Source organism: Pithys albifrons, chromosome 6 (genome assembly GCF_047495875.1).
Source record: "Pithys albifrons albifrons isolate INPA30051 chromosome 6, PitAlb_v1, whole genome shotgun sequence".
In the NCBI taxonomy this organism is placed as follows: domain Eukaryota; kingdom Metazoa; phylum Chordata; class Aves; order Passeriformes; family Thamnophilidae; genus Pithys; species Pithys albifrons.
Genome location: NC_092463.1, coordinates 25,267,046 through 25,285,882, shown reverse-complemented (window position 1 = coordinate 25,285,882; position 18,837 = coordinate 25,267,046). Strand labels below are relative to the sequence as shown.

The 18,837-nt window shown below is 37.7% G+C and overlaps 1 protein-coding gene across 6 annotated transcripts in view; it reads left to right on the top strand.

The window, feature by feature from the left end:
- MIPOL1 (mirror-image polydactyly 1) overlaps nt 1–17,389 on the top strand; it is a 184,082-nt gene extending 166,693 nt beyond the window's left edge. For 5 of the 6 annotated variants that reach the window (XM_071557903.1, XM_071557896.1, XM_071557901.1 and 2 more), the window contains one exon: nt 11,864–17,389. In XM_071557903.1, coding sequence (XP_071414004.1) covers nt 11,864–11,930 — 67 coding nt within the window. In that variant the 3' untranslated portion in view covers nt 11,931–17,389. The remainder of the gene's footprint in view (nt 1–11,863) is intronic. The other variant, XR_011698027.1, reaches the window with a different exon arrangement.
- The last annotated feature ends 1,448 nt before the right edge of the window (nt 17,390–18,837 follow it).

The window sequence follows — 18,837 nt, the reverse complement described above, 5'->3', positions numbered from 1 at the left end:
TATGTTCAGTGCTGCACTTAACAGAATGAAGACAAAAAATCCCAGCTAAAGGGAATGTGGGGTATGCTTTTCATGCATTCCTTGTGCAGCTGAGATACCCGTTGGCTGCAGGGAGTTTCCCATGAATGAAGAATTCAAAATTGCACATACAGTCTAAGTATTTGTTTTCTTTTTGTAGCTATGGTTTACTTTTACTTAACCACTGTAAATTGTGAATTGCAGTGCAGATATTGTTTTCTTGAAATGTGGGTAGTTAAAACATAAACACAAATATTTATTGTCATTTGAATATTTATCATATCAGCCTTTCACAAAATTAAAAGCAATACCAAAACTTCATTCTCTGAGATACTAAAATGTATTCTATGAAAGTCAAATGTTTTCAGAGTCAACACAATCACAGCATCCCAGTTTTTGACCTGTGTGTTCATTTACAGTTTACTTATAGCCGCTTCACAGAGATGGAAGTTTGTAGATTACAACATGGTTTTATTGATTTATCAGTAGCAAAATACACTAAGTATACTCAGTAAACTGGATCAGCTAGCTCTTGGCCTTGTATTGTATAATATCAGCTTGTTGTGGAATACTTCAGAACAAAATCAGAATGTTGGCATAGTTAACTTCAGTGGTGTAAACCAGACGTGCAAAGACTAATATTTAGTAAGACCAATAACACAAACAAATCAGATTTTGAAGTTGTTTGCCCAATAGGAAGAAGCATGCTGACACGGTATTTGTAAGCTTATAGTTAACCATTCTATGACAAATTATTAAATAACTGAACAGCAAGAAAACTTTCTCAGACTTACTTTTTTTTTCCAAGATGGTAAAACGAGTGTCACAGCAAATACTCATTTACTTTAATATTTTATATCCAAATAAAATAAGTCCATGGCATTTACATTGCCGTTACTAAATAGTATTTGGTTTGTTTGCAAGAGTCATTTATTTGTGGCTTGGCTGAAGGAATAAAAATAAATTTGCGGTTCTTTCTGTTAATACTCATACTGTTTCTTAGCATATGCAAAAGATTGAATACTGTAAATGTATGTACAGAAGCTCAAAAAGAAAGTCCAGACTTTCTGAAGCTTCTGCATTATGTATAACCTTTTAGAGAATTGCTGGGACAGTTCTTTACAACAACAAATAGAAATAACTGACTAGGCCAGTAAGGTATTTAATTTTAAGAAAACTTGAAATCATTCACATTTCTTCACTGCTTAAAATTAAGTATACCTTTACTTAACAGCAGGAGCTGGTTATCTGAGCAAAATTGCAATACAAGTTTCTAATCTGAGTAATTAATTAACAACTGGATTTTTCCACAGGCTTTTAATTTTTTTAATAAGATTTTGTAGAAAAGCAGCATCAACTGTATTTATGAGAGCCAACAACAGCTTTACTCCATCATTGCCACTGCTGTTTTATTGGCAATTTACTCGACTTTCCTGTTCCACATTTATGCTGTGATATGGGTATAAGGGTATATATCTAAACATTGAGCTGTTGGAAGGCATAAATCTTTAGGACTGAATTTTATCATTTTAGCTTCAGCTCATGGAATTTTTGCCCATGGAAAGTATCACAATTCAGACTTTGAATGAAAGACTGCAGGTATGGGAGCTGTGTATAATAAAATTATTTTATTTATCATTTTATTCTGTGCCTCATAAGATTGCCATTTTTATCAACTCAATCTTTGATAAAATAATAATGAATTATTTAAAGAACATAATAGATGCCCATCAGATAAAAGTGATATCTAAATCATGCACTCAAAAGACGTTTCACAGATTTTACTCTATGCTTTTGAATAATTTTGTAACTCTTTAGGTAAAGCCAAATTTTTATGCTTTCATCAACAGAAATTGAAAGTTGTTTCTCCTGCAGTCAGTCACATTCATGTTGCCACCAGGCAGAATTGCCACCGAGGCCTGAGTATGCAAGCTCACAAGTTCAGAAGAATTAAAGCTGTCCTCAAAATAAGTTGAAGGTTCACTGCTCTCCAGAGTCAGTCTTGGTTGGGAATTCACTCACCTCCCAGAAGTAGTAGAAGCTCATTCCTAGTTAGATGGCAGCAACATGGAGCAAAATAGGTCCAGAAGGCCAGTAAAAAAAAAAATCTAATGTAAATTTTGTTGCTAGAATGGTGCAGAACACAATTGGAGACAGTCTGTTTGCCAGCTAGTTGAGAGAGGTTCCTGAAGTTTAGAAGTGAAGAGCCTTTTTTTTACCCCAATGGCCTCAGATGACTCATAGTTCATTAAAAAGCCTGTGAAGTATTTTAAGGACCACCATGATTGTGTACCACACTTTGGTCCATGACGCTAAGTCCCAACTGACATTTTAGAAACCCTTTTTTTTAATGTGTGTAAATGTGCAGTTAGGCATCTTTTCTGGTTTTATTCTTTCATAGTAGACCTGTCATAACATCACCATAATAGACAAGCTTCATGCTGATGACATCTATCTGTAGTGCATTGCAAACATTAAGAGAAGAGAATACTTTTTCCATGATTTTTTGTTAGTTTTTTGGAAGAAGAATACTCTTATTTTTCCTAGAAATACTTCTCAGAAGTATAACCAAGTGTGAGTTGCCCCTCCAGAGTGTTGGGGGAATTCATCTATTGGTCTGAGCTCATTATGAGGGACTTACCACAAGTAGGATCTGAATTAATTGCTTCCCTTTTACATCCAATCCCATTTCCATTTTTGCTTGACCTCTCAGTGATGTGGAAGTCATTCCAGCTTCGGCAATATCACATTGATGATAAAATACATCAAACCTATGTAAAACCTGTTATTTTTAATGTGGAGTGATTTGATAATCATTTATATGAAGGAATTTTCTCTCCACAAGCTCCAGATTACTTTTGGTCATGAGGTGGAACCACCTGAGGGAGGTGGAACAGAATTGAGAGCTGCCTAGAGCCAGCAAGTCTACATCAGGTTTTGTAAAATATTTGTGGAATCAAGAAAAAAAGCTCATGTTCTCTTTCTTGTTTATGATACAAAGAGGAGTCTGCCAAAGCTGTGCTTTGATGAGATGTATTTGGGAAACAGCCTGAGTAGTTGTCATGGTTTAACCCCAGCCAGCAGCCAAGCTCCACACAGCCGTTTGCTCATTCCCCAACAGCATGATTGGAAGGGTAAAAGATAGAAAACTTGTGGACTCAGGTAAAGATAGTTTAATAGGAAAGGCAAAGGCTGCACATGCAAGCAAAACAAAATAAGGAATTCATTCACCTGCAAGCAGGTGTTCAGCCATCTCCAGGACAGCAGGGCCCCATTATGCCTAACAGTACCATCACTACAAATACCCCCGCCCCTTTCTCTTTCTTCTTGCCACTTTATATGCTGAGCATGATGTCATACAATATGGAATATCCCTTTGGTCATTGGGTCACCTGTCCCAGCTATGTCTCCTCCCAGCCTCCCATGCATTCCCAATTTCCTTGCCACCATGGCAGTATGAAAAGCGTAAAAGGCCTTGGTTCTGTGCAAGACCAGCTCAGCAATAATAAAAGCATCTCTGTATTATCAACCCTGTGTTCAGCACAGATTCAAAACACAGCCCCATACTAGCCACTGTGAAGAAAATAAGCTTTACCCCAGCCAAAGCCAGAACAGGAGGACATCAGTATTTGCAATTGTACAAAGTAATTGTAAACAAGACTTGACCAGAACCAAAAGAAGTGAGACTGGCTTGGAATAGGCAGCTGAGAGGTTCAGACTTGGCGTTACAAGGAAGACTTGTTTGAAACATGCAGAAAGGTGTATTGTGGATGTTTCAGAGTGATACTTACAGAGTCTTTTAATAACTCCATTCTCTGCAGATCAATAAATGTGTATCAGTCTACTGGTCCTGCATCCTGAATTTTGTCTGACTGTTTAAGCATATTTGAAATGCTGTTTGTGTTTTGACATTGATTTTAAATATTCCTGAAGATGGATTTAGAACAAACCAAAATCCTATATAAAGTAGGTCCTTTTTTCATCTCCTGAAATACACCTCAGTTCAGTCTAGAATAAGAAAACTGGTGAATTGTTACCAGTTGGCATAGTTCAGAGCACAGATTGAGAAGCTGAGAAAGAAAAGCTCTGTATCCAGCAATTTTAGGCTCTAATGCAGCAGGATGCTTTTTTATTATTATTATGTTTTTGCACATGAGAAACCCAGATCAGATCAAGACTACCTATACATAAAATTAAATGTGGGGCTTTTCAGTGTTATTGGTTGGTTGAGCTTCTCTGAATGCCGTTTTGCCAGATAATACACATGGTGCAAAATATTTGCCTTTTAAACACTTTATTTAAAAATTCTGACCATCAGTCCTTGTTTTGAGCATTCAAAGCAAAGAATATTTGCTTTTCTGAGATGTATTGCTCTCAAGAAGGCTGAGAAACAGTTCAGAGACAGAATAAGCTTGCCTGTGATTCATGGCACTCTAACGATACCAAAAAATCACTGCTAAAGGGCAGGACTAGTGTTTGTTGGGAGTTCTTAGGAATTATTTTTTTCCCTTTTCAAATGAATAGATACTATGGCAGAACACTTTCTACAGGAAAGATATATTATCATACAGTAAAACTGCTAGTTTTTCCTAAGCAGATGGTACAGACTTCCAGGAAGTATTTGGCAAGAAAATCCAGGAAACCCTTGCCTATTCATATCAGCACAAACTTCATGGAAATGTAAGGACTACACTGTAAGAAGTAGGCTTCAATGTCAAGATTTCTCTTAAAAAAAGACTAGCTGTGACATCAAATGTGTGGAAACAGTGCTTGTCAGTGGTAAAAGTAATTCAGGCTTATGGAAGGACATAGAAAAGGTTTTTCTGGTGCAATTATACAAATAAACTTTGCATAAAAATGTCATATAATCTGTTGGACTCAAACTGAAGTAATTAGGGAAAATTCTGTGATCTGATTAAATAATCCAGCTTTAAATATCCACATATATTCTCTCTTTCAGCTATTGTTAATTTTTTTACTCTTCAATATCAGCCACATGCAGATGTGAATGGTCTATCCAATAGTAAGAGCCTGGTCTATATGATAAGCATGGTGTAGACTTCAATGTACTGAAATACAGTGAAGTTGTTTCAAGGTTTATTTTTCTTTCTCATAAGCTCATTTATTTTTGGCAATCAGTGTATGCTGTCCTGGGAAAGCATTTGAAAGCAAAGGAGTGTTACCTTTCACAAGGTAGCATTAAATCCAGCATAGAAACAAAGTCCTAATTTTGCATTATCCTGTAATGTGTAACAACCTACATAAATGCAAAATAGGGTGAAATGCTGTCAAATTAGACAAAGTGTGTTTACCGCTCACTTTTCCTACTGCTAGTGATGGCACAAGGTGAATAGTAATGGTGAGCTAGCTCATAATCTTTCAAACAGAAGGTAGAGCGCAAACAGTTTGACAAGATTAGTTATTGTGGACCACAGATAAAGGCTTCATATTTTAGCCAAGGCCTGTGTACGGCAGGTTTATTTTGAAATATGGCTGCTGTCAGGAGCCCAACTGGCTGTATTTGCATCCAAGTTTAATCATATACAGAATTACTCTTTTGGGTTGAGAAGATGCTGAAAGGGATTTAATAGAAATGCTTGTTTGGTGGCAGTGCTTTTCAGAGGCAGAATGGTTTGCCCTGCCAAATCTAAGGCCTGCAAGTTTAATGGAACATACTTTTTGGAGTGACATTACAAACAGTGTTGGGCAGGCAGGAATTGACAGCAGTGCCTGTAATGATTAGATTCAACACTGTGGTTTACCACAGTTTAGAGCTCTCTGATGCTGCTAAATCTGTCTCTGAGACTTGCGTTTTAAGACCAGAAAGGACTATTAATACCAATCAGTCCAGCCACCTGTCTGACACAGGGCACCAAATTTTACTTGGCAATGCCTGCATCAGGTTAAAAGTGATTGCTGAACTTCAGTGTGCCATTTAGAAAGACACCCAGTCTCTCATAAAAAAGATGCAGAAGTAACTTTGTTAAGTAGGCAGAGGCAGCCTGGTGCATCAGAACCACATGTATTCTCTATCAATATGACCATTTATGAAGGAGCTGTTACAGATTTGTACATCACCATCAAATGCAATGGCAATGTGTTTTTTTTAGTGAGTTGATCAAAAAGTACTATAGTTTAAAAGGCAGGATTTTGAGGTGGCAAAAACAGTACCTGAACTAAGGAATAATTCAAAATGTTCTGAACCATGCAGAGGTAAGAGAGCAATGCCTATGTAGCATGGTAGACAGGTCACACATTGTGGGGTCATACCTTTAATTACACACTTCAATCCAGCAAATACTTAAGTATTTTATTCAGTTGGAGCAGCCTCAAATTTTGAAACTGAGAACAAGACACTCCAGCACCCAGCATTAGCATAGTGCTATTCCCTTGAGAGAGAAACAGCTAGAGTACAGTTCCCTCATGGAGATAGTAGAACTGAACCAGTTTCCTCCAGCCTCTTGAGTAAATGATCCTATCCAAGTGACTGATTTCTGGGAAAGACTAGTATCAGAGCACTCACTCCTCTCTGTGTTGTTTTTTGCCTTGAATTGACAGAAAGTGTCTAAAAACACATGGTCTGTGTAGGATTTTTTGAAGTTTATCCGAGTGGAGTGGGGACAGGAAGGGACAGGATGGGACAGCAAGGCAAGGCAAGGCAAGGCAAGGCAAGGCAAGGCAGGTTTTTTTATTTTAAAATGAAATTAAGTGAAGTTGTTTGTATGACCACTCATCAAACAATTGTTCAATGAGATGTACTGCTAAGCTGCTTGTAATGCTTTTGTCCAATGCATTTTTTTTGCCTAATGTATTTACAAATCCTTAGTTTCTAAAGGAAATTTGTGTTAGCAAAACACATTCTGCAAGAAGACAGAAACCACACAAGTAAGGCCATCTTCATAGCCAGAGTCTAATCTTATCTACTGGAAAGATAACCAAGGGTTATAGTTTAGGTCTATAAGCCTTTATGTAGCATTTCAAAATCCAGGATGGTCTTGTTTTTATGACTTAACTCCTCCATTTGCAGGTAGAAACTATTATTTTCAGCTAGGCCATATATTGCTTTGCGGATAGGACATAGGCTACTTGAAGGATGCCTTATTCGGTCAGTTGGATATCCATTTTCTCTACTTCTGGGGCATGATTCCTTGAAAGACCACTCTGTGACTATATAATTCCATCATGTTTAGAACTTGTGGGTAAAGGTCACTGTTGTCCTTTGGAGTGAGTTCCTTTGGCCAGAGATGTAGCAGTGTGGAAGGATGTACCAATCTCTGTGGATTTATGTAGTTGCAGAGTTTTTACTGATCCCAAACTACAGGTTAGAGCTAGACTTCTGCAGGTGAATATATGAAAGAGGAGACCAAGACAAAAATGTTCATAAGAGTCAGCAGTAGAGATCAGTAGGTAACATATTGGCACCTGTCTGTTCAGCTTCTGGACTCCTGGAACAAACTTCTCTGTCAGGTTTTTAGTCTGCTTTATGGAGACTGATTCTAAAACCAAAATTGTTTTACTCACAGAAATAAAGTTTTGTAAAGCTGTGCTAAAAATCCGAGCACATTGTCAAGCACCTCAGGAGCTTTGTTAGAACACTCCATACAACATACATTCCATCTAGACATTGTCAGCTGTGTGCGGAGGTGGTAAGGGAACACAGTTTGAAATAACTGGAAGAGCAGCTAAGAATGGTTGAGAATTTGTCTTGGGGAAGACAAGTCTAGCAATGTTCCTGTTTAGGTAGCATTTCTCTGAAGATGAGGATCTTCTTAAAGCTTAGGAACACATTTAAAAATACATGATTAAACCAGTAATGTCATAGCAGCATTTCCCCTCATGGAAATCTTTTTATTTCTGTATTAGAACACAGATTCAACCAAATTTGTGTAAAGGAAGCATCAAGACAGAAACACAAGACTCTTCACAGTATTGTGTCTTTTGCTAACTTAAAAATAATGGTGGACCAGGTCCTGTGGGATGATGGTCCCTTTCCTAATTTGTGGAGTTTATTTTATTTTTCCATTTCATGAAAGCACTCAGATTATCATTACAGAAGCACATAATGTAGATAAAAAATATTTCTAACCCTCATCTTTGTGCTTTTTGTAGACGCAAATTCCATCTATCCTTAAAAGCACAGGATAGGTAGAATTTTTGGATATGGGCAAATCAATATAAATAAAACCAAAGTTGTACCTATCCATCTGAACCCGTAGTTTTTTGCTGCAATTTATGTGTTACTTTGTACTCACAGTAATTCTATAGAGAATGCTGAAGTGGCATTTGTTAAGAGACTTTATTTGTTAAGGGACAGATTTTCTAGAAGTATTGAAGTACCAAGAAATAATGGTCACCTACTGTGATTTTCCAAAATTGCCAAGCAGGAAATCAAAACCTGTGAGAATAGGAAGTGAGCCCTTAAGAGGCTTTTATAAACATTCCTAAAGTTGTGTGTCTATCCTTGTATATTTGGACTCTCAGCATTGCAACAAAGTGGCCCTTCTCCCATATCGTTCTTCTTTCCAGTCTAAAATATGAATCCAAATAGTTACTTCTTAAATTACTTGTTTGGTTGCTTCATGAGATGCAAATTCAGTGAGTGTCCATACTTATATCTCAGGAGAAAGTGTTGTATTGCATATTTAATTTATACTATGAGGACTCTTCACAAGCAAAAAGACAACTGTCATTTGTTAATTCTTTGTCTTAGTCTACAATCAAACCTAATCAGTGCTGCTTTCAGTAAAGTACAATTCAGTGAAACTATAGTGGCAGTTATATTACAATTGCACAAAGTAACAGAAGTTGCTTTCTTCAGGTCTGTGTTTTCCATCTCTTGAATAAAACTCCTCAAACACTGACTCTAGTTCCCAGCACCTTCAATTCTTCTGTTCAGATATTTAAGTAACCTTTTATCTTGAGTTATTAGACTATTACTGCAGTTTTCCGCAAATTAAAATGCTTAGTCTCCAGAGGGAGCTGCGTAGAGCATCCCACAGGGCTGGGCACAAAGCCTTATCAACAAAGGGTGACTGCCACCCTCATCCCTGACAGGTAGCACCTCATTGGCAGAAACAGCCTTTTTAGCTGCCTTTTATTACTCACAAAGAAAAAACTTGCTTAATGTGAGTTGGGATGGTAGAGTTGAGCCTTTGGTGAACAAGGAGACCAAGATTACCGTTCCAAAAAGACCCCTGAGACCTGTATCAAGAGTTATTAACCACTGATTCAGCCCATAGTATTGCTTTGTAGGCTTAAGGGGGATTTCAGTGGTATATTTGGTCTTGTGTCTCTGTATGGGTAAATTTGCCCTCTGTTTTCTTACAAATAGCTGTTACAGTTTCTCTTTTATATTATTATTTAAACCTCTTTCAAAAGTACAGTATCTTAATCCACTGTTGCTTTTTTTGCTTCTAATAAAGAATAAATACATTTGAAAATCCACACATGACTAAAACTAAAGGCAAATAAAGCCCTGCATGGTTTGTATTTGGTGAGGAATACCTCATTTTGATGATTTCAGTCATCATTCATTTGAAAAGCAGAAGCTATGATTGTTAAGCCTCATTATTTTCAATGAAGCCTGACAGTTTCAAGGTTAAACAGAAGACAGCTACTTTCATCCCAGTGGTATTTCTCTTCAAACATGGGCAGAGCTTCACTAACTTGTTCTGCTCTGGTGTGCAGTGCCATTGCTTAGTCACAGAGTGGTGCACATCCAGACTCAATTGTAGGACAGTATGTAAGCAGTGACCTCCAACCTGTGTCTCCCCAAAAGGACCCTCAATTGCTGAAGTAAGTTTTTCCTCCCTTGTATAAAACACAGTATTTCTTTTTAACTGAACAGTGATTTAAACAAGACATGAGCTCAGATTTTACTATTTTTATGCTGTCTCCCAGAAAAACAATTTGCAGCCCAAAGCTTCTGTTAGTCCAAACAGTTTGAAATGTTTCTCCAGTGTTTTTTATCTCTGAAGCACATTAGAAAGGGTGCTAGTGTGAAATAAATACAGCAATAGTTACAGTGGCTGAGAAAGCTGCCGTGCTTCTGAATATACACACTGTTAAAACAGAGGACTAATCTGCCGTTGCTTTCTGAAATTGCACATGGAATAATGACTGATTTAACAGGGAAATTTCACAGTAAGAGAGGATGAGGAAACTGTGACCTATCAGTAAGGGAGTTAAAACCCTTAGAACTCAGGAAACATTAATTCTCCACTGTGAGAAAACTTTAAGGAACTAATAACTTGTGAAATCCCTGACTTTATACTTACATGGACTGACTGACTGAGTTATGGCTGTCTGGCTGTTGCTTCCATAAAGATGAAGTGCTCTAGATATATGTTACAAAACCAGGAAAAATGCACTAGTTGGTTAAGAAGGAAAAGCAACTATTGGAAAACTGAAGGGAGAGAAGTGCATAAGCAGTAGTTTTTCACCTGTTCTTTGACTCCCTTAGAGTCCCTGTGAAACAGCTAGAACTAGCTGAACTTTCCACATACATTTCCTGGTGTCTCATGATTACATTTGGGTGGTGAATGCTTAATCTCACTTCAGGAATTAAGTCACCTGGTGAGTACAATGAAAGGTGTAGCTTCACCGTGCTTGGTGGTTCCTGGAAAACAAGAGTGTTTCAATACGTACCAAGTGTGTTAGTCATGACTTTTGGCAATAAATCCATGTTAACTAGTTTACCTGCACTGAAGTTACTAATGCATCCATGAGATAAAATGGATTTTGCAATTTTGATAAAGCTGTGCTATTTTTATTTCCTATCTGCATTTCTCATGTTGTATCATGTATTAAAAAAAAGAAAACGAAATTGTTTTTTCAGATAAGAAAAAATGCTCAACTTTGTAACAGTGAATACAGCTATTTGAATTTTCAGCTCTATCCATCATGGAAGTTGTGTGTATAATATTCTGGACATTGTGTTCTGCTACACACAGGACCTGCCTTTATATAGATAGTTTATTTGTGGGAGAGCTTTCATTGAAGGATTCCATTAAATACAGGCAAATGGAAGAAATAGCTTGAATGAATGATTACTGGTGTACTGGAAATAAATGTGTACAGATGAAAAATGCTGAACGAATTTAGTCCTTTGCATTTGCCTGCATACTTTAACAAAAGGAAAGAACAAATTAAGTCAGTGAGATTCTGAACGTGCTTATAGCCTGTGCCTTAAAACTAAGAGAGGATTAGGCAGCTTTCTGTCCTATGTACTTAGACTGTTCATTTTTCTGTAGTTTTATCAACACAAGAATCATCCAGGCCACCTTCACAATATCATCGTCCACGTCCGCAGAAACTTGGCTTGTTGAGTATTTTGAAATCAAGTTTTTGACATAAAATACATGGGCTTTTAGACATAAATTTATAAACTGAACCATAAAAGTATCTGTTACATAATGGGCAAAATATTTTTAAGAGGAAACAACAGTTAAATTTACTTAACAAGAGCCAGGGACCACTCGTATTTTAAAAAGTGCAAAAATTGATTGTACTGCCTGCACTAAATGTATATGTCCTGCAGGATTGCTGCACAGAGTTTTGTGTTAATGCCTTGTGGGGACCTCAGATACTACATATACTAGAAAAGGAAACTCAGCTGATATATTTCACTGACTGCAAATGGGTTAGATTGTAGGTTAAAAAGTTTTCTGTAAGTTGTCTGCATTTTCCCTTAATGTCTGTCTTTTACAGTAGTGCTTTGTTTCTGAGCGTGACCACCACCAGGACAGCTTGGTTCAGTGCAAACACTGTCTCTTTCAGCCAGAACATTCCTAACATTAGCTTCCTTTTTTTTTCTCTCCTCTCCCTCTCCCCTGCCCCCTCTCAGGTTGGAAAGGCTGGTGGACGTCCTGAGGAAGAAGGTTGGAGCAGGGACCATTAGGACCGTGATCTGATTGAAAGCTGTAGTCTAAGGAAGCATTCACATCTGGTGACCAGGCTGCTTCATTCAGCACTGTGTAAACACTAAAGCCTTAACTTAGCAAACAGTTGTTAGAAGTGGGACACTCCAGCGACATTCCGAGCTGAGATAAAATCAAATCATAAATGTTTAACTACTTTGCTGCTGAGTTCTGTGATTTGTTAAAATGTTTCATTCCAAACATGTATTTGTTTTTAAGCAAATGCATTGTGGCACTGTGTACTGTGAAAAATTATGTAGATGCTTATTTTAAAGTCTGTCCTCGCAGTATAATCTGCTGCAAGGCACAGCTTGATAATTTTTTTAAATACTTCAGGCTTCAGGTTCAAAATCCTGCAAAGCAGTTTCAAAATGTAAATCCCTTGTTATTTGTGAGACTGCAAACAGTCCAGTATTTGTATGTTAAATATATTAATTGATAAAGTAGCTTGACATTTAAGAAATATCTCTGGCTACTACATAGGATATTTTTTCCTCCTTACTCAAAGCCCATTGAACTGCAGCTAGTGACTGTGGCTGCATCAAAGGGCAGGATAAATGTATAGTTTTACACAACTGTTGAATGTTTTCTGCTAGTACATGGCATTTTCAGTGTACTTTAAAAAGAAATTTGCAGTTAGATTTCACTGGAGGTACATCTTAATGAATTGCAACATGAAAATTTTGTGACATTGTACAGTGTCTAAGACAGTGGAGGAAGTTTCCTCTAATTTTTCAGTCACTCCTCTGTCCTTTCCTATGAGGCAAAAGCTCTCAGATATTCAGAAAGCATCCTATAGACTCAAAATTCACCTTTTCAGTGTTCACCTTTTCTCACCTCATTCCTACAAGAATTTTTGCCTGCTTCTTCTAGACCTCGGATTGCTCTGCAGTGCAAGAGTACCATCCAGGTTTCAGGCCAGACTGCCGGCCCTCTGCTTTGTGTACTCATGACATGCCCTAGGATTTAAGTTAAAAGCTGTAACCTTACAGGGAGGGGAGAAACTGTGGGCTGAAAAGGAAAATTTGGGGTAGACAGATATTATAGACCTTACAGATACAGGAGAGCTGAACCTAGAGTTATGTTTGTGACCCAGCCATCTCCCTCTATGAATGGTTAGGTCAGCACTCATATAAACCTGCTTAAGAATGCAGCTGTAATCTCTAAGCGCCCCAAATTCAGGAGTCAGGTGGGTGCTAAGATACTGGCAGAACCAGCCAGCTCAGTCAAGGTGGATGTATCTCCTAAGGTTTCCACTTGCCTGCTTTGCTTTGTGTTTAATGCTGTTACACAGCCTTCTCTCTTACTGCTTGCTTGGATGGATGTTGTAAGTGCAGTCTAGCTAGAGAAAGTGAAATTTTAATTTTGAGTGGAGAGAAAGACATTGTAATGTCTGCTTTTTTCTTTCAAACACTTACATGTTAAACCTTCCTCATCTGAAGACCTAAGTTCCCCATAGTTTCAGCTGACCAAACCTAACCCCTTGCAGGGAGATAAGCAGCATCCCTCCAATTCAAATTTACCCAGGTCGCTTCTAGAAACTTCTGAAGTGCTCCTTTTTGACCTTTGGTCCATCTTAAGATAGCCAATAAGTCTGGAGCCTCTCCCCCATGCCTATTCAGTGGGAAGACAGTTTAATGCTTCCAGAGCACAGGACTGCCATCACCCAGGCCTCAACCCCTTCACCATCACCCTTGTGCTCCTGCTCAGCACTTTGGGTGACTCAGCTGCTCTTTGTCCTGCTGTCCTCATTGGGCTTTAGTGCACTGAGTGAATGACAAGATCTCCAGAGCTGTTAGTGCTGCTGAGCCATTTCTGTTCTAAGGAAGTAGTGAGGAAGAAATAAAGATAAATATGTCAGGACTACCATACTGTGCTAGACCAAAGCCCAAGACTGCCTTTGGCAATAACACATAGAAGATGCCTAGAAAAGGGTATAAAATCAGGCCAGCACTAGTGATCATTCTCCCAACTGGTCTCTCAGCATTTGTTATTTAGGGCTTTCTAAGCCAGAGGTGGTGTCTTTGTATTTAGCAGCATTTTTTCATGACCTGTTTTTGATTCCACTTAAATTTTTGGTATCTACTTGTTCCTGTCCTGAGGTATTATACAGTTAATGATGCATTGAGTGAAGAAATATTTCCTTCTCTTTGTTATGAACCAGCTCTATTCATTTGCTATCACCTAATTTTGTATGAGAGAAATGGTGAGTAACCATTCCCTGTTCATGTTTTTTCCATGTCCCTTGTGATTTTACATATTTGGTGTCATTTTCCCCAGCTACTCTTTTCTAGAGAGAGCCACTAGTCTCTTCTAAAGGAGCTGTCTTGTGTTTTTAATTGGCCTTGTCATACTAATCTCTTTTTTTCCAACTCCGTAGTGTTTTTACTGAGATACAACCAAATTTATGCCCGGCATTCAAGATACAGACAAAAAGTGACTTTAATTGTTGCCATAATATTGTTGTTGTCTGTTTTATTCTCCATGCTATTTTTAATCATTTTTTGTATTGGATTTGCCTTATGAGAGATTATTTATTGGTATTAATATCTCTATAGCAATAACAACATTAGATTTCATTCTTCACTTGTAGCATTCAGCTCAGAGTTCATCATAGAGTGTATGAAGACAGAACTGTTTTCTGAATGCATAATTTCTCATTTATGGATGCTGAATATCACCTGTTGTTTTAGCATGCATTCCCCAGAGACCGTGAGTTCCTCTTCCATGTCTTCTCATAACTCCTTGTTAATACTTGCAGGGTATCATCAGCATCTCCATACTGAATATGGTCGTAAGAAATACTGCCATCTCCAAATTAACTGCCTCCTCAAAGTGATTTCTCAGTGAAGTTGAACATGGCTTCTGGGACAAAGATCCCTGTGGGCCAATAAGGTAACTTGTCCTTCACTGTGAAAACAATACACTTATTCTTACCCATTGTTTTAATCTAACTTTGAACTACTTATTTTTCAATAAAGTCATCTTTCCTCTTAATCCTTGGCAGCTGTGATGAGGAAGTTGTTTCCTGCTTTGAAAATGCAGGTTTACTAAAGGAGAGCTTGTTCTCCATGCATGAATATGTTAAGTTCCTCCTTCCCCTAAGAGTATTGAGCCCCTTATCTTCCCCTAGTATTTCTTCCTCCAAGTGAGTAATCTTGTGAGTGTAGACTTCATACAGCCAGACTGTTTGACCTTGAGCCTTTTGTGTCCACTGGCTTTGTTTGGAAAAGTAGGATCAGCCAGGCAAAAGCCATCTAGAAGGCATGATGTCAGATACATCTGGTTGCAGGTAATATTTGATTCAATAAAATTAAGTGATAGTTTTGATTTGTAATTTCCCTTTTGACATATGGTGCCTAAGGTGAAAAAATAGTTCCTGCTTCTGTCTTATGTCTTGTACCAAGCTGCCTGAATTTCAGTGAGCATTTTAGTTAGAGTTTTTTATCATAAATACCAAATGTACATAGATGTATTTGATTCATAATTAAATCTGGTGCTGATTTTTAAAATTCACTTGGAAATGTCTTTTTTGAAAAGGACCTTGGGAAATTTACTGTGCTGAGAGGTGAAGATTCAGAAACAGTTGGGTTCTCACTCTTCCTTGCCAACAACCTGGTGTGTGGTCTTTGGAGAATTCCTTAGTGACTGTCATTAATGGTATGCACCCCCTGAAGAGGTTCTTGGGCTCCTCCAGGGAGTTTGCAAAAGCATCTGTGTGGCTAACATCAAAACACTTTCGCTTCTTCACGCACTGAAGTGAGCAGCAGAAGTCACACAGGTCTGATAATGGAAGCCCAGCCTTTAGTACCCTTAGCTGAACTTCTGGCCCTGTTGAGCCCAGTCTGACTTTTACCTTTCAGTGTAACGAGGGCAGGAATTCTGCTCTGGTGAGTAGAAATAGGTGATAATGATAACATGGGTTAATTGGCTTTTGTCATGTGGTTTATTCATTGAGAACTGATTGATGTCTGTGCAGAGCTCTGAAAGTGAAAAGAAGCCTGCTCTTACACAGCAGACAAATGCAATTGTCACTTCTGTCCTAATACATGAGACAATGATGAGATTGCATCCAATTATCTGCCAGAAGTAGCAATTCTTTTGCCTCCCAATGGAACAGCAGTTCATGATGAAAGGTGGCTCACCAAAGGTGATGCTATGGTGATGGTTGTAATTACTGGCCAAATTAGGGTCCCTGGTGTCTTGAAGAGCACTGAGATACTCAGAAACATCCTTCCCCTGTGAGATTTTATGTCTTTATGCCAGGGTAAAATATGTAAATAGCATCATGTTGGCTCAGAATAAGAGCATTATTAATGCTTTTCAACACTGTAATTATATTCCTAGTAAGCCTTCCCTAAGCCCTCACTAATTAACAATATTGTGACAAATCAACTTTAACGTAAAAGAACTGTGGACCTTTAGTCTTCTAGTACTATTTTTCATTCAGCCCACAGCCCCAAACTGGTGGTATGGTTTTCTGTACTAGTCTTGGGAAAACTGCTGATATTTGAAAGTTCAGAGACAGCGCTGTCTTGTTAGTGGAGCCCCATGGCTAAAGTCAGTTTGATTCCTCTTTAACTATATTCATAACAAAGTAAAATTCATTAGTTAATCATTATTGTAAAGGAATATTAAAATGTTTTTATAAATAAGCCATCATATTGCAATAGTTTAGTGATGTCAATATGTTGTCATAGGCATATTTATTTGTTCATTCAAAATCACTGGACATTGTGCAAGACTGACTTTATATATATTCTTACCAGGTGATCAAGAGTTGTACTATCTTTAATCCATGTACACAAATGAATTTGCTATCTAAATGTCAGTATTTCTCTGTGCCTTTATTTCCTTCATTTAGAATAATTCCAGATTAAGGTCTTTAGGTTTGTTGTGTTTTTCCTTTTTAATATATCCCAGAAGATTTTTCTCCCCTGCAAGAATAAACTGTGAGGCACATGAAATCTCTTGATGGGCAGTTACTCTGATACTGCACTTGGTGTGATTGCAGCATTACATGTACTGACTCTTGTCACTCTACCATTTTGCATCAGGTCTACAGAACTGGACTTTATCTCTCTTCTCATGCATTCGTAAATAAAAATGCAGTCACAGGTTTGAAGAAACAAAGTAGTGTTCTCATATTAGGTTGATTATAAGTCAGCTGTTGAGCTTCAGTGTTCTAAACATTTCATTCTTCAGTTTTGTTGGGAGCCCACGTGTTCTCTGAGGCTTTTAAACAAATACTTGAAATGGTTGAAAGATTTACAGTGCCAATGCCTAGCTAAATATATAGTCTTTAGAAAAGACATGGTTTATTTTGGCTCCATTTGACAAACTCAAATATTTTAAACATTTGTTAAGTTTGAGCTTGCACATTTGAACTAAAAGTTTGCATTCCAAAATTGCATCTCAGGTTACCAGTCTCTCTCTCTTTTGTATTTTATAATCCCTTTATTAAAATAGTGTGCAAAAGGAGTTGGGCTTGGAGTGTGAGTTTTTATTGTCAATTGTAAAATATTGTCATTAACAATCACTTTTAAGATAACATGTACCTGGTAACTCTATACAACTAAACATCAGCAATACAAAGCCAGAAGTGTTTTCAGAATTTAGGGCTTCACATTGGTAGCCAGACTTCTTTGTAAAAGTAATAGAATACAGGGATAGTGGGCTCAAATCCTGCTTGTAGTCATACTGTGTACTGTGATGAATAAGTATTAATCCTGCAGGCCAGGCAATAAAGAAAGTAGGTTGAAAAAGTGTACTGAACTGATGAAATATAACAACTTGGGGAAAAGTAAAAGCTGTCTTTAACCTGAAGTTAGGTTTCTTTTCCTTCCCATGGTGTAAAGGATGGACAAAGGCAATGTTTAGTCTAATTTAAAAAAAAAAAAAAGGGAAAGAAAAAATCAGCAAACCAAAATAAAAACCTGTCACTTTTTTTTTCTGTCAAGTTTTAACCTGAAACCTGTACTGAAACTTAAAAGGTTGAGAATTTATAAATTAAAATCGCCCTATTTTGTTTAAAACCTGTGAGAACCCCTCTTCAGCAAGTCCTCAAGTGCACCATTATAACTGTGCTTGTGCTTCAGCGTGTTGCCCGGCCAGTTGCCAGCTGTAAAGGGTCACACTCCTTTCTGAGAAGGTGTCATCAGGAAGTGTTTGGCATGTTCCCTCCGTGGTGACCTTGGGCCAAAGGACTATGCAGTACCACATTCACAGAAGTTCATCATAATTTAAGTGGCTTCTGAACCGGATAGAAGCAGATCCATGTCATTTTGTGAAAAAACAATATAACTGATAGAATTGGTCATAACTGCTTCCCAGTGGCCATGATAAAGCAAGGGTGTGATAACCCTTGCAGAATGCCTTACATAAATTTGTGATGATTAATACTCACACATGAATATACACACTGCATCTCACACACAATTGAAAAATGAAACTGTCCTCCTTCTTGCCCTTCTTGAAAGTAGGGACAACATTCACCAGATTCCAGTCAGCCGGAACCTCTCTAGATTCCCAAGACTGCTCAAAAATCATTGAGAGACCTTGTGTGAGGACATCAGCCAGCTCTTTGAGGATTCTTGGATGAATCACATCAGGCCCCATAGATAGGAATTAGGTAAAATCCAAGTATGGATGAGTGTGGAAGCTTTACCTGCTTCAGACATAGAAAAGCAGGAAAAGCTGTTACAATAAATGACAGAAATAGTTCGCTATGCTTACACATAGAAGTTTTCAAAACCTCATGAAAGTAAAAGCTATTGTAATTTTAGAAAGAAAATATCTCAGTAAGGTTATGTGTGATCATAAGGCTAGAAAATCAGCTGAAATTAGTTGTGTTCATTTTTTTTACTAAATTCTTGTTTGGCAGAACAAGCTATCTTGGTTT